Raw genomic sequence first — 13,644 nt, 5'->3', positions numbered from 1 at the left:
ACGCCCTGCGGAGGCGGGAGCGCGGCGCGGCGGAGCGGGGCAGAGCTCGCCCGGGGCGGCGGCGGCGGCGCAGCGCTGGCCCCCAGCCCGCTGCCGGCCCGGCCCCGGCGGGACCGACAACGCGAGCCCCCTGCAGCAGCTTCCTTTTATTGGCGCCAGGCGCTTCAACAGCTCGCCGAAACCAGCGGAGGTTTCCCGCTGCCCCTCGTTCAGCAGCCGCGCCCGGCTGGCGCAGCACGGGCAGGATCTGCTCGTCGAGGAGGCTGCGGCACAGCTCTGCGCCACTGCGGCCGCTTCCTTTCGCAGTACTGTGTTTTTTTTTTTTTTTTTTTTTTTTTTTTGGGGGGGGGGGAGGTTGTTTGTTTTTTGGATCAGAAGCCGTTTTCTTTCCCTGCTCTAAACATAAATTCACTTTTGGTTCCCCGTCATCAGTCACAGCCATGCAGGAAGAGCAAGCAAACAGCAAAAACGTACATGATCAATACAGACTTAATATTGGAATGAAATTACTGTTTCATTTTGGACATAACCATTTCAATTATATTGAAGCTCTGAATATCCCCCTTTTAAAAATCTAAAAAGTTGGCAATTTATTGCTCTCATATTTGTTCTTGACTATGATAAATATATGTGCATAATTGAAAGCATTATAAAATCAGCATTTTTACTTAAAACATTAAATTGCTATGCCTTCACCAAAACCTCATGGTTTATGGACCAATTTAGTCTCTTCCAACCATGTGAGTCTCCTTGGGCCTGTCGATGCGAAAGAGCAGTTCTGCAGGCAGCAGGTACCCCAGGTACTGCACGCTGTCCGGCGTGGTGTCGTTGTGGTAGTGCCCTCCTTCGCCGTGGTGGCTGAAGCAGTGCGTGTGCTCCACACGCAGGTCGAAGCCCTGCGACCAGAGAAACGCCCGTGAGCACGCTTCCAGTTAAACAAATGTAAGAACAGTGCTTTCATAGTGTCACATTAATGCTGCGTATTTCCACAGATCTCTACAAGCATTAAGGAGTGAAAACTTGCCAGATGTTTGTGAAACTAACAGTAAAAGACAACAAAGGAGAAGGAGCTGTTTGAGGCTGCACTACAGGGACAGCAGAGGAGAGGAGAGAATTTTAAGTCCTGACAGCCCCCAACCCTCAGCATTGAGCTCCCAGAGATTTCCTCTTTTTTTTATTTTTAAATTGGGATTAAATATTTTTTGGTATTCATAAAGCAGTAGCACCAAGGAACCCCAGCTGGAAGTCAGAACCCCACTGTGCTGAATACCATAGAGCCATCCAGTCAAATGACAATCTCTACTCCAATTCTGAGAGCCAGCTTAGAGGAGAGTGGGAGAAACAGCAAAAACAGTAACAGCTAGCACACTGAACAGTGAGCTCCCCCCATCAGTTACTGTATCAAGAGGATGTTGATGAGTAATGCTATGGCATTTGAATGCTAGAAATCTACCAACAAAACAGTTCATTAACACAGGATTAAGGCTCTATTCCACTGCTGTCTCTGTAGTGACACTCAAACATTTCCAAAAACATAGGTCTAGCTGTGTGCTTTGGAGCTTTCAGTGGATTCATGGGAATAACCCAGCTGCATTCGCTACACAGGTTGTACTGGTTCTGAATGGAGCAGCTGTTGATGACCATTTTCCAAGCACTCATCAACAGATTCTGGGAAGATGCACATAATTTAGCCTTAGGCCAGAGGCTGCCAAATAAAGACACAACAAAGTCACACCCTTGAACACATTCTTGAACACCTTGAAGTACATCATGACCCATTTAACTTGGGAAAAATTATTTTTCATATTACTTATGACTGCACTATTATTTATAATACAGACATTTACATCTATGGTTTCTTGGTTATTTTTAAGTAAATATGTCTACTGATGAACATATTGGTTTTCATAAAGCAGATTCTTTTATCCTAAATTGTGTGCTGTTGGATTGAATGCTTGTGAAAGGTGAGTTTTCTTTCAGTCTTGAGGGTTTGCATCAGCAGTTATGAGACAGATACTGCACGTATTTCCACACCACAGCGGCACAGACAGTTTTTATGAAAGTGAACTACATGAATACACGCCTGGCCCAGCTTCCATCCACTTGATATCCCCCCTGATATAGCCAGCAGTTAACACAAACTGTGCTGCTGGGTTTGGGATGCACACAGCTGTACACTTGCAATTGGAACAGAACCACTACGTTCATTCTACTGTGAACAGCCATCAGCTTTTAGACTTGATTGACCTAGCCTCAATTCAAAGCAGGGACAGAAATGAGATGCTTGTATTTCATTACACCACCTCTGGAAGTTTAATACAATATATACACACTCCTGTTCTTAAAGGGAAAACCACATCCAAGACAAAATTCATTACAAGTCTCAGTTTACACTTAGAAATGAGAAAGAGACTCACTGGGTCTCTGGAAACTATTACTGGCTGACAAACCAGTGGAGCCTTCATTTCAAAGAATTTGAGCCAGTTATTCACATCTTCATCRGTGTTCAGAGGACAGGCAGAAAATTCTGGAGGCTACAGCAAAAACAAGTGCTTTATAAGTGAGAAGAAATTATACCAATACCTTTTCTCTAGCGACTTTCTTTCACTTTTCCCCTCCCCACTTTTCTCTTCACCACATTTCTTCTTGCCTTGCACAAGCTCAGCAGTGCCCATTACTGTGTTTCTGCCAGAAATGGAAATGACGAGAATATTGCTCCTTTCATTGCCCAGATACTTAGTGGGAGAACTCCTGAAGTAAGGATTCTCTTCCTGGTACAAGCTCAATTATTTAAAAAAGAAAATCTATTGCTTGTTATAAGTATCACCTCAGTTACTGTATTTCATCACGTCCTTATAAATCAAAATTCATTTTGTAATAGTTCTACAGTTCCTTCTTTAGCTGTCCATGGATTCCAAAAGAAAAGATGACAGTATTACGGCCAGATAACATAGCATCAGTAGTCTGGTAATATCAGCTTCTTACTTTAATATACTGCTTATCCTAACAGTTTGTGCACGAATTTGTAAGTACAAAACAAAGTCAGTGCACTAAAATGCTACACCCTGGTTTATACTTCTGTGTTCAACAGGACAGAGAAAGTGACACGAATTAGGAGCAACTTACCATAACGTGAATCTTTGCTTTCCCCTTTTGAATGATGAAAGTACCACCCATCCCGACTGGCTTTTCTCCATAGTGTTTCTCTAAAATTTGTCTCAGACAAGACACAAAGTTAAGTTCCCCAGTTCTTTCATTTGCTTTCACTTCAATAACCTGAAGAATAAAAGTAATTCACCACTGCCATCTTCTGCAGCAACAGTCTGCAAAGGTCTGTTTTGGATGCTGAATGCATTTATAAGTTGCTGTGAAATTTTCCCAAGTTTATAACCCAGGATTACTTTTTCAAAGCACAAGTTTCCCTACATATACTGCTCCACTCACATCCTTCCAATACCTGATCAACTTGCTTTCCCGATTTTTTGTTCAACACTAGCTTTTCCTGTGAAGGGTGCTGGGCAGCAAGTCATTTATTCACACATGAGAAATGGTATAAGCAACCCCTTTCTGCCCACCAGCTGGCTTCAACTCTATCATAAGGAAACTCTTGGAAACAGAGAAGACTCCTCAGTTTCCAGGTAGCATTCAGTTTTTGGTTGCTCCACCTACACTATCTTGTACAAGCTTTGTTGGGAGAAGCACTTCTAAAACCTCAACAAGTGCACAGACCTGATTTACAAAAGTCAATCATTAGGCAACAATAACCTTAAGTCGCTGCCAGTTTGCACTAGATTTGAGTGGATGATTTACAAGGAAAAATTTTACTAACCTGCTACTAATCCCTTCAGAAATTCAAACACCACTCTGTTTCCACCAATTCTTCCCTTCATTCATCAACATCATTTTCTTGTGTTGGGATATTATTTCTTTCACGCAATTTCTACTTTACAGTTATCATAGTGAATTGATAGAAGAACATTGAAACATAAATTTCTCTTCAGCCACAAAGCTCTACAAGCAAAGTTACCTTTGATCCAAGTACGCACCTTGCCAGGTTGGCCCTCACTGGCATAGAGGTTGGCCAACAGCCCAAACTCACAGTCAGTATATTTACTGCTGTACTTCTCAAGCAGGCACCCTTTGTCTGCAGGGTTTATCTGAGCAATGTAGCTCCCATTCACAGCGGGCTTTTTTTCACTCTTAGCTTGAACAATAGGGATTAGCTGAGAAGAACAACGTGTAAGAATACGTCACATTAATAGAACTCACATATATGCAGCCTAAGCTTTGGACCATGATCCCAAGAAATAATCCCTTTCAGCACACAGCTCTGTCTCTCAAAATCAAGTCTGTACTGGTAAGAAAAATGTACTAATATTGTAGTATAGTAGAAAATTCCAGAAATCAGTTTTACTCTTTCTGGAGAGTTAAATTTAATGTTCTGTGAAGATGAGCACTGTTGGAAAGAAAGAAAGAAAAAAAAAAGAAAAGCCTAGCCTTTGAGATCTGAGGCCTGCCTGTAAATAAGGGCATTCTGTGTGATATTTTCTCATGTGATATCCCCTTAACAACCACAACTATTATAGTGGTCCAAATTTAATCCTGAAATGGACTGATCTCATCCACCAAAACACACATCAAAAGGAAACGGCAAGAGGAAGCAAGGAACAGTGAAAGTTTCCAGATAAGTTTTCAGAAATGAGCATACCAGGGTGACATCTCATTAGGTCTCACTGAAGTCAGCAGTAGAACAGCCATTAACTTCAATGTGAACAGATTTAGGGTAAGCCTGGCTGGTGTGTAAGGCTCTCCCACAGGGAAAAGACAGTGTGCAAAAAGACAGAACATAGTTTTCTAGCACCTACTCTCTGTGCGATAGTAATAGCTTAAGCAGGATTGCATTGTTCTCTATGCATTTTCACTAGTGTCCTGCATACTAAGGCATAGATTTATCATCCCTAAATGAAGGTGCCTAACTGAAATGTCTAACTGAAATGCATCTTCCGCAAGTTCCCTCAATAGTAAACTGTGAGAGAAACGGGGGCTTCTGGGAGCAGTTAGTCTCATCTGTGATTTGAAATAACTCTCTCATGGTGCCTCCATACTCTCTCTCTTCCCCCTCTTTGAAAACAGCACTAAGCTTTAGTGTGAAATGTTTGAATGAAGAGCATGAAATTAGATTAGATGAATCTGGACATAACTTCTTTGAATAGGTGAGCTGTTAAAATAAGCTAGAGAGTCCACTTGTCCATTAATCTAGTAATTTGCTTTTAAACAAAACACATTTTAGTGTTAGTTTTCTAACATTAGAAACTTACTATTTTTTTGTACTGTACTCAGTACTGTACTTTAACATGTCCTAAATCCTCTAATGCCTAGTTTAAGACTTTTTCTTTTCTCCTTTTCATATTTTAATTTATTAAAAACATTTCTTTAATTACATACTATTCCATAGCCAGGTGARGGGGTTGAACCTACAATGTCTAAGTTTTCCATTTATCCCAAAACAAAGCTGCTTCATTTATACATTAAAAGCATTGGRTCAGATTAAGCAAAATCATCCCTTAAGCGACCATCAAACTTATCTCACAATGGTTGCACTCTGTACATATCACTACAGAAAACTCTGCTGTCAGAGTGGCCAGACATCCAGCTCTCAGATGAAATGCACTCAGTCTGCCCCAACTTTACTCATCTTCACAGTGACAACACTAAGAGGCACTTCTGGCATTGCAGYGTACCTTTGCCTCATGAGCTCCCAGAGCTGGGGAGGCACAACACTGCTGCAGCTGAAGGTAACTTCCAAGCAGAGACCCATGCCTGAAGCGACTCTGACGGGCCAAAGCCTCCACAGGCAGTAGTTTTCACCTCCTGTCTCTCACACAGCAGGTGATTTGGTGTGTAGTGTCTTTAAAGCTTGGAATGTAAAACACAGCTCTCCAAGAGGGCAAAAGACAAGGAGCATTTTAAAGCCATTTCCCAGTAAGTGATTTRACAGACATCTCTAGATTTTGTCATTAAAAACTTTGGCCAGGTTGTTGTCAATCAACTAGTGCTATATCAGAAATCATGTTTGTTATGAGCTTCAAAGCAATCACATGCTTTCTGGAGAATTACAAGTTAAAAATCAATCTTTATTACATCAGAAGTGAGCACCTCTTTGCATGAACCTCATCTGAATTCCTTTTAATGTGTTTTATGTGCTTTTGACAGGAAAGCTGTTTGTTAAATGATCGTTTTGTTGTAAACAGGAAATACCCAATAAGATACTGCTCTCCTATTTTGATACTTCCATGAATTAATTATTTGAGAACTGTCATACTTCTATTTACTGACCTCAGCATTTACTCCAAGAATCCTGGATGAAGCAGCTCCAGCTCCAAGAATGAAAGCTCCAGGTAGTTCTATGTCTTTGGCAACTATATTTAGATCATAAACCTGCAAAAGCAACACAAATCTTTCATTTTAGAGTGGTAATAGTGAACAGAGTGACAAGTCCAAAACAGATAACTTCTAGATGCATTTAATTCACAACACTCTCATTAGTATTTTGGATAATTAGGCTGAACACAGTTCCCAAATCTGAACAATGCAACATCTGATAGTAACAGATTGAGTACATCTCCCATCTATTTTTTGGCAGGTAGAGTCTGCCTGTATGTTCCCCTACCATTTTACCTAAAGACTGAACTACTGTTCTTGTTGAAAATGATACTTGCATAAAATAAAAAAGGAAATCACATGGAAGAGAATATCATATAGAGTCAGATGTGGCCAGGTGTCAGAAAGGAGGCATGATAATCCTGAAAAGGGATAGTAATATGAATCCAGGGTTGGCTTGAAGATGGAAATACAGCTAGTTTTTACAAAGAAGCATGGCTGTGGCTTGAAGTCACTGACATGCAACAAGCCATTTATAAACACACAGACCAAGCCCTTGCTTATAGGTGGTTGCTTCTATAGTTCCTGTTGCAGAGAGCAGGTGAGTCTCAAAACCTACCTAGTATTTGAAGGCAGGAGAAGAGGAACTATCAACCTCTATATGCTGCTTCTGCTAAGATGTATAAGGTTACCTGATGGGATCTATGTTTAACACAGGTCAGAATAAATCTCATTGAAAACATTGAAAACAAAATCTCATTGAAAACATTGAAAAGTAAGTTTCTTTTGCAAGTAGAAACTTATAGTATCTGTTAGTCCTTGGTTTTGTTTTTAAATCAACAAGATACTACATTTTTCTTTGACAAATGTATTAAAACATCACAGCTACGAAAGAACTCACTTTTTCTTTTTGTACAAGAGGAAGAAGGTAAGGAACACCTCCCACATCTGCTATCCTAGGCTTTCCACAGATTCCTGGAAGAACACAGCCAGTTAGCTTGGCAAAATGTTTTTCCTAAAAATCTTAAACACACATGCAGTCTAACACACCAAAGAACTGGTTCTTCAAACTTTTAAAATACTTTTAGATCAAAGTTTCTCCAGCATGTTAAGATAAACTGTTACACTACTAAGAAAGCAAGGAAAGTAAGCCCTAAAATGATTCACAGTAGAGAGATTTAATGTGAGTCAAATTGTTGTGAAATTAGCATACTTTAAGCACAAAATATATTATAGTGGGCAATGATTACCATTTGGCAGTTCCCCAGTAAGATACCCTCATCACACAGTGGATAGCACCACCCGGACTCCACTTGCAAAATTTCAGCAAAGTTGGATGCCCAAGTCTCAGAAGAATTCATCCGATCTATTTGGACATGTATCTTAAGAAGGGATGAATCACCTTCTGGATGGGCTTCTTTCACTGCACTGACGATAGAGGAAACTCGGATGAGCTGCGCAGATCAGATGTCTGTCTTTTGGACAGCTAACATCAAAGAAGATGAATGCCCCTCAGAGGAAGAGTTTCACTTCAGACATACATGAATGGCAGGAGTTTAGACACAATGGAAATTGAACTCCCTAGGTCCCGGAAGTGATTGACATGGATATAAAAAAGTTCTCCAGCTGGAAGATAACTTAATTCCAAACCATGCTGCGTACACTAAATGAAGTCTACGAGATAGGYGAGTGTTGCAATCACAGGTTAAGAAAAAATGGTGACAAGTACTTGAATGACTTGTCCTTGTTCATACATCAACTAGGCAGCAAATCCAAGAATAAAATGTAGCTTTCATCTCAAGAGTATTGGCTATCTGAAAAACAAACTGTCCTCTTCCAACATCTGTAAAAGATCAAAACCAGACAGAATAAAGTATAAAGGACTGGAGAAGTCCTAGTAGAAGACAGGAATGCTAGGTTACCTTTAGCAGGAAAGTTGAAGGGTTCTTGAGTCAGATCAGGACAGTCTACAACAGAGACTTGAGTATCAGCAAAATTTTCTTTAAGCCCTTTCTGCAAAACTGTAATAAAGAATAATAACAAGCAATTGTTTTTGTTAATAACAGTGAAAAATTACCAAAAGATTAGCAAATTACTAATAACAAGAAATATATCTGTTTTAGGCTTCACTTCAGCAAGATGAGTTAAAAAGATAAGTAACTCCATTGATTTAAATGATACTTTCTGTAGGTATTTAATTGTTTCCTAAATCAGAACTTCAGAGAAGAGTGAGGACTGGTTTAGAGAACTGTGAACTACCACACTAATTCTTTTAAGACATTACAAAGCTTTTACTTGAGATACAGTACCTGACTGCTCCTAGGGCTACAGGGAGCGATGCAATGTGGAGTTAACGTGGATTAGTGTAAACCACATTCAGCAATGGTTTTACTTCACAAGGGCAGACAAGTATGCTCATGCTCATGTGATTGTGAAGGAGGAAGTTAGTTTCAGCTGAAGTTACAGTGACTTCTTTAAATACATTAACTTGACTGCTTGCAATTGCTTGATTATATTCTCAAGCTGTCTCTGCTGTCTGGAAACTTCTGCCCTCACCGGATATTGACTGTCATGTTTCCATTCATGTGGAGATTTTTTGGCAAGTGCCACTGTTGGTACAAGACAGATAATGAACATAGTGAAGCTGTGCTGATGATCAGCCCAAAATGTAAACTTTTTGTTTTGTTTCATATCAGCATTTTAGGCCCAGAGCCTGCAGAGTCACTCAAACAACAGGGAGGACTCTGACTTAGACAAGTCTGCTGTAAGAAACAGCTTCCAAACCTTAACTGAGTTGGGGATTACCTTCACATACACTGCTCCAAATACTGTGCAAAAGATCCAGCTTCCTCCATCTCTGGGAGCTTGCTTTGGCAGATGTTTCAAACTAAACAGCAGAAAACCCAGTTTGTGATCTCAAACCAGGCAGTTCCTTGTTTTCTCAGAGGACTTTTCTGACTGTGCCTTTGTTTCCTCCAAAAAGTTTCAACCCCACTTCTGGGGAGCAGAATTACCAAGCCATTGACCACAAAGGTCAGGAGAAGGTACTCGGCAGGTTTCTAAATACATCTCGGTACCTTCAGGTAAGTGGAGAAGAACAAGAAAATGGCATTCCTCAAATCATACTCAAGAGTTTAACAGCAGCAAAACTTGCAACTTATAGGAGATCCTCAGGAGAAACAGGGAAAAAAGGAGAAAATCATGCTCATTACCTCAGCTCTTTTGCTACTTTCTACTGCAATTACACTGAACCCACAGGTCTATAAGCAGCCCTGGGCTATTGCCCCATCCTGACAACTCCGAGTGAGAAAAGCATTGAGAACCACCCATGGTACTGCTGGGACCACACTCTCTCAAAACATGGAAATGTCAAACTAAAACACATTTGGAAGAGCAGCAGACTGAACTTGAGGACCTCTCTGAAGAAAAACTGTAGTACACATGCTGCAGGAGACAGAAGGAATAGCACCTTTCTACTAGGGCAAGGAAAAGAGGAGCTCTATAGTGCGTGAGAACATTCTGTGAAGGTGTCGGGAAAAAAACAAAATAAATAAAATGTACCCCACAGCCTGGTTCTAATTCAACCATCAAAAGAGGGACCATCTGCAGCTATCAACCTGCCATGTTATACTGCATCTTGTCAGCTGTGTTTTGAGTAGCCCTGAAAAAGAAAGATTAACGCTGGAGGGACAGGAAGATAGGTGATCCCACTGTGTTAATAACCTCAGTCTATAACTGTCAAAATTCCACAAGTTCTGCATCAATCTGCAAAGGCAGCTGTTTTAAACGGTTTGAGAACCTGATGGTGTGTCTAAATATAATTTGGGAGCTTTTATTTATTTGTTAATTTTAAATAAATAATAACGTATAGAAAAACAGTGCTTTTCATTACATTTCAGTGTGCTAGCAACAGAAGCATTCTGTGCGTACTTGCTATAGAGAGGTTTTGGTAAGAGCTTCAAGGTGAGTTTGAAGTGCACATTTTAAGTGTGTAGAAAGTTGCACTTACCTCCAGCAAGCTCCTCCAAACTTGGAACATGAAAAGCAAACCTTTCGACTTTGGCCATTTCCTAATTTGTGTGTTTTTCTTCTAGTCAGAACTCACAGTATACCAAGCTCCAGAAGTGACTGATCTGTTAACAAGGATAATGGTTTAACAATTAAAACTGGCTTACATCTTCATATTATTCTTTGATATATAACTTATTTTGCAATTTGCCTCAAGAATGCAGAGACAGTAGAACCGTAATTCTGTCATCAAAGGAAAGTTTATTGTTAGTTGTCTTATGTGCTTTGGAAGAGGACATATCTGTCAGCTCTACAGCAGGTTCAGAGAATTACACATGCTAGTCCTCAAACCTACAACTGGCTGTAGGCAAAATGCAGCCTATGTTGAAACTGGTTCAAGAGACAAGTCTGTAAGCTACCTGTCCTTTGTAAGACTGAAGCAATCATTTGTTTTTGGGGGGGGGAAAAAAAAAAAAAAAGCTGGGCTGTTCTGAGCACATTAGCTGCCTCCCCAGGTCCTTCCCTACCTTGATGTTTACTTTCCCAGCATAACCTACTGTGGACTTTCAGCCTCAGCTGTGATATGGTCTCCAGTTGATATTGGGCACGTTTCCCCTTCCAGAGGCAAACAGGCTAGCAGCATTTCTCAAGGCATAAAACAGCAGCAGCAAGTTCTAACACCAGTTGTGCAGTATCTCGTTAAGGAGCCCCTAACAAAAAGTTTTGCTTTGAACTTAAGTTTCAGAGTCTCTGTACAAATGAACTATATTTCAGTCAGCCTTGCAACAGCAAAGTCAGTTACTAGGGCAAACCACCAGGTCAGGGCAGAAACAGCTGATTAGACACTACCTCTAAACCAGCAACAGCAATCATTAACTCCTTAGGCACTTGTCTGCTGCACACAACACAAAAAGAAATTGGGTCCCACTTATCCCTATCTCAGGCCTTGGAGGAAAAAGACAAAAACCTACTTTAATACCCAGATTTGAAGAACTTTTGTTAGCAAGGATTATAATGCAAGGTATCTGTTTATGCATACTTTTAGTTTTTATTAAAAAAAATTCTTGCATTTATGATTGCCCAAAATACCAGGGTGGGGGAGGTGGGGGGAAAACAGTCCTTATACCACAGTCCTCTGGAGTCTGCAGAAAGGAAAAAGGCCCAGTGGAAAAAAATATAAGGAGCTGGGAGATTATAGTAGTCACATGAGGTATTTGTGCTCAGAGTTCAGCCATCCCAAACTACTTCTATAGCAGTAGAGAAGGAGGGAAAGACAGCTGCCTGTGCAGAGTATTCTCATTTTAGCTAGGCTGATGCACCTCCGCAGGTGACTCCCTCTCTCCTCTGACTGTAGAGGAGAAGGTAACAAGCTGGATTAGGTGCCTCTGGTAGGAGCCTTCTATCAGATAGAGTGAATCAGACCCCAGCATTTTATATTTGGTGTGCTCTGAACACAAAAGAGAGGGAGTAATTCAGTCAAAGAAAGTCAGAAGATGACTTTGTCAGCACTGTTTTAAATGATCATCATCCTGTCAAAAACCTTCTGTCATGTCCAGAAGGAGCCTGTGACAGAAGTCAAGATACAAGGTGAAAAAGTCCTGAAATAGACTGAGAAGACAGGCTAGAGATGGCGTTGTGCACAAAACAGAAGCAAAACTTAGACACAGTTCAAGTAATCAGGGTTAGATATAACACCTAGACTATCATCTGCTGTCTAAAGGACAGTAGTCAGCCCACCACAATCAAGAAAGGCAGTAAAGATTGTGGGGAAAGCTCAGTTTATCATAATGACCTTGAACTGATTGCTAGACTCTAGTCGACTTAGAAGAAAATGAGAAGTAGATTGGAGTCTCCAGCATAAGGACAGCAGTGACAGTGGGGTTGTGTGATGCGGGAGAGGGACAACAGTAAAGGAGACAACAATAGACAATTAAGATCCATTGTGGTGAGCTGGAGTGACATCAAAATAGTACAGAAAGCTTTGAAAGAAACGTAGATATGTGACAAACAAAAACGCTAAAGGAACAGTAGGGAAAAGCTAGAAAGAGATCGGGGATGGTATCACAAGAACCAGGAGAACAAGATCCCAAAAGACTTCAAAAGGTTGAGCTCTACCAAGGGGAACACAACAACAGAGAGTGGCCAGGAAAAACGCAGATGAGATAAGAACCCTGACATTTAGGCAGGGGTTAATATCAGAACCTGAGTTAAAACAACTTGGAGGGAAGAAGCCAGGTAGGAAAAGTTATAGGCTAGAAATGCCACAGGATAGGGGGAAAGAGACATCAGGCAGAAATTGGAGATAACACAGTCAGCAAGACAGGAGAAATTTAGAGACGACACCAAGAAGAGCAAAACGCCTACAGATGTGCCWGCAGAAGTTGTGTTTCTCAGCTAGGGAGACGCAGGAGATCTTACACTTGCGGTGGAGAAAGGGTACACGGCAGCAGAGCCATCTGCTTGACTGGTTGAGGTAGGGAACAGAAGTCGGTAGTGGCAGGATAAGAGCTGGGGAATCAGCTGAGACCGGGAATCCTTAACGGGATCATCAAGTCAGCCAAGGCTAACGAAAAGCACTGGAGTGAAGAAACACTGAAGTTGTTGCTGAACTTGGGAAGGGTGTGAGAAGAAAGAAGGGATTATTCAGGTTGGAGCCGCCAATTTAGAGAGCCCGGGCGGCAAGGGAGAGCGGGAACAAGAGGGAGACTCTGCCAGGAGCCTGCGGGAGCGCTGCCGCGGGGAGCCGACGCCGAGGCGCGGCCGTCCGGGCTCGCGGCCCGCCGGGGCGCTCGCGGACTGACACCGCCACCAACGAAAAGCCCTTTTCTGCTCCACAGGCTCCTAACTCAAAAAAGCGCAAAACCCCAAAGAGCGCAGTCCTTGTCTTCCTTCCTATCTCGCAGCATTTCTCGCGGACAGTAAATCTACGATTGCAAGCAGCAGCAACCCAAGGAAACGTGTGTCACAGGCAGCTCTTGGGGGGCTCGGAGCAGGCAGGGAAAGAAGGGGAGAGCCGTCACCGCGCCGCCGGCCCCGAGGAGGGCGAAGGGGGAGCTCAGATCCGCCCAGCCAGGCAAAGAGAGGGGGAAAAAAAGCCGAGAGCCGCCCTTGCTGCGCCGCACGGCCGCGACGAGCGCCTCAGCGCAACCTACCTGCCGTCCGCGCTGCGCTGCACGGCRCCTCTGCCCGCCCCACGTCCGCCGCCGAGCACCGCCATCCCGCCCCGCCCCACCCCTGCCTCTCCCAACATGGCGG

General features: G+C 42.2%; 1 protein-coding gene across 1 annotated transcript; it reads right to left on the bottom strand.

The window, feature by feature from the left end:
- Positions 1 to 489: 489 nt before the first annotated feature.
- CUNH11orf54 (chromosome unknown C11orf54 homolog) lies at positions 490 to 13,615 on the bottom strand. Its single transcript, XM_026071924.1, has 9 exons — positions 13,542 to 13,615; positions 10,391 to 10,514; positions 8,304 to 8,402; positions 7,283 to 7,356; positions 6,337 to 6,438; positions 4,047 to 4,223; positions 3,127 to 3,276; positions 2,418 to 2,534; positions 490 to 896 (listed from the first exon to the last, which is right to left on the bottom strand). Exons 2-9 carry the CDS (start codon positions 10,446 to 10,448, stop codon positions 723 to 725), a joined length of 951 nt encoding a protein of 316 aa, XP_025927709.1. The 5' UTR covers positions 10,449 to 10,514; positions 13,542 to 13,615; the 3' UTR covers positions 490 to 722.
- Between the last annotated feature and the right edge of the window lie 29 nt (positions 13,616 to 13,644).

The sequence above is a fragment of the Apteryx rowi genome, unplaced genomic scaffold (genome assembly GCF_003343035.1).
Source record: "Apteryx rowi isolate R43461 unplaced genomic scaffold, aptRow1 scaffold_332, whole genome shotgun sequence".
In the NCBI taxonomy this organism is placed as follows: domain Eukaryota; kingdom Metazoa; phylum Chordata; class Aves; order Apterygiformes; family Apterygidae; genus Apteryx; species Apteryx rowi.
Note: the sequence above shows the minus strand (reverse complement) of the source record. Positions and strands in the feature narration are given on the sequence as shown.